We start from the raw sequence: 2194 nt of genomic DNA, 5'->3' as shown, positions 1-2194 counted from the left end.
CCAGCACGGCGCTAAAATCGCGCGATTGTTGGAGATGCTCTTACACCTTTGTTTTTGTGCGCACTCTATTTTACAGCTTATACTGGAGTGCTGTTTTTTATCTTTCGTGCGCCAAATAGGCGTTTTTTCCAGCGCGCGACTTATTAAGCGCATCTGTTGGAGATGCTCTTAGGAACCTCGTTCGAGGGAGGAGTGGATCTAGATTTGAGTTGGATTCGCGACGGCGTATTTTTTCTTGCGTAGATTTTTTACCCGTCTTGTGTAGATTTTCAGTGGGGTGGATAGGCGAAAATCTCTACCTGAGTGAATGGGCCAATCAACTTTGAATAGTTGATAAAAACTACTCCCTCTGTCCTATAATATAAAAATGTTTTTAAAGCTATGTTAGCTTGAAAAACATTTTCATATTATGGAACGGAGGGGGTATAGTCGAGTAGTGATTTGATTTACCCCTAAAATAAAAGTAGTGATTTTTTTGGTAAATAGTGATTTGATTTGGTAAAGAGTGATTTGATTTGGAAATAAAAACACGCACGCAGTTGTTTTGGTAAGTAGTGATTTGATTTGATCGAATTAATGTATGATGTTGTTTTGGAGAATGTTGTTTTGGAGAAGTGCCGGCTTCATTGAGTTAATGGACACGTCAAATGGCCGGCCAAAATCGGTTGCGGTTGAGAGAAAGATTGCATGTAAAACGCTCGCGGGCGTAATATAGGATTTGATAATGGATTAATGAGAAGTGAGGCGAGGCTACCAACTCCCCGTTAAGAGTAAAGAAGATTTGGTGGCACCACATATCAGGCCTTACATATTATATATGTGTGTGTATCATATTAGAATTAATGACTCTTTAATTATTGATAAATATTTATATCTTTGTTTTTCCGTGGCAACGTAAGGACACTCACCGAGTGATCAACAAACATTAATGTAACACCAACTATATGATAACATTTATATGAGAAGGAATCGGTCAATCTCTAATTAATCTCTACAAATATTTGATGGCAGCACATATCAGACATTACATATTATATAATATGTGTGTGTATCATAGTAGGATTGATGACTCTTTAATTATTGATAAATATCTATATCTTTGTTTTTCGGTGCCAACGCAAGGACATTTACCTAGCGATAAACAAACATTAATGCAACGCCAACCATAGATGGTACTCGTGCATTAGTGTACGACCAGAAGATATGATACGAATTGATTAACCTCCCCCTTGCCCAAAGAACCGCTGGCTCACGTGTATATATATATATATATATATATATATATATATATATAATTATACGAACACCATCACACAACACACAAAGCATCCATCGACCAAAAAAGACAACACCGTCTAGAACAAGAGGATTAATTAGCTAAGCCAGTCATTCACCATGGCACATGCTAGGAACAACATGCAATTTCTGTGCTTGGCCGTAGCTCTTCTAGTCACGTTGGCCTCCTTGACCTGCAACGCCAAGGGTATGTAGAGTAGTATTTCTTACTACGCCAAGGGTATGTAGAGTAGTATTTCTTACTACGTGATGCTTCATTCTTCCATTGTTTCTTTCATATGAAACAGCCACGTACTAATTGTTTGTCCCTTCTTTGCGTGCGTGTGCGCATGCAGACACAGATCCTAACACATACAGTGAATCTGTGTCGAAATGCAAGAGACCGATGGATGATTATGGCATGCGCAACTGCAACAAAGTATATTGTGCAAGGAACAACACGGAAACTAACATATACTGTCAATCTATGTGGGAATGCAACAGACCAGTTCATGATTATGACCAGCGCAAGTGCCGAAAATTCTGCGTAAGCATGGGCTACGACTACCTCAGGAGCTATTGTGAGCACCACCCCTACCCGTACTACTGTTGCCATAAGTAATCTCAATTCGATGACTTTGGGTGATATCTGGATGATGATGCTTGTCATGTGCTACTTACAAAAGCTGTAGCTGTTTGTGTGTGTGTGTGTGTGTGTGTTCATCTCATCCCATTGTAATAACCAAAGCAGTTCATCATGACTGTTCGTGGAATAAACATGATTTCCCCGCAAAAAAGAAAGAATAAATATGAGTAGTTTCTGTCACACCCACCGTGACTCAGTGCAGAACTTGAAAGAAGAAGAAAGCACGAGAAGTAGCCTGGGCTTGCTAAGCCGTGGACGACGGGATGGCGACAG

At 39.8% G+C, this 2194-nt stretch overlaps 1 protein-coding gene across 1 annotated transcript; it reads left to right on the top strand.

Moving 5' to 3' along the window:
- The first annotated feature begins 1312 nt into the window (after positions 1 to 1312).
- Positions 1313 to 1897, top strand: LOC123142477 (uncharacterized). The gene is made up of 2 exons (XM_044561377.1): positions 1313 to 1483; positions 1632 to 1897. The coding sequence occupies exons 1-2, from the start codon at positions 1396 to 1398 to the stop codon at positions 1895 to 1897; spliced, it is 354 nt and encodes a 117-aa protein (XP_044417312.1). The 5' UTR covers positions 1313 to 1395.
- The last annotated feature ends 297 nt before the right edge of the window (positions 1898 to 2194 follow it).

The sequence above is a fragment of the Triticum aestivum genome, chromosome 6D (genome assembly GCF_018294505.1).
Source record: "Triticum aestivum cultivar Chinese Spring chromosome 6D, IWGSC CS RefSeq v2.1, whole genome shotgun sequence".
Classification (NCBI taxonomy): Eukaryota; Viridiplantae; Streptophyta; class Magnoliopsida; order Poales; family Poaceae; genus Triticum; species Triticum aestivum.
This window is presented reverse-complemented; position numbering and strand designations above follow the sequence as displayed.

What these genes read in the sequence shown, in the direction of transcription:
- LOC123142477 (XM_044561377.1), top strand. Translation starts at nt 1,396, where the DNA reads ATGGCACATGCTAGGAACAACATGCAATTTCTGTGCTTGGCCGTAGCT. An exon ending in CTTGACCTGCAACGCCAAGG is followed by an intron (nt 1,484 to 1,631) that starts GTATGTAGAGTA and finishes GTGCGCATGCAG; the next exon opens with ACACAGATCCTAACACATAC.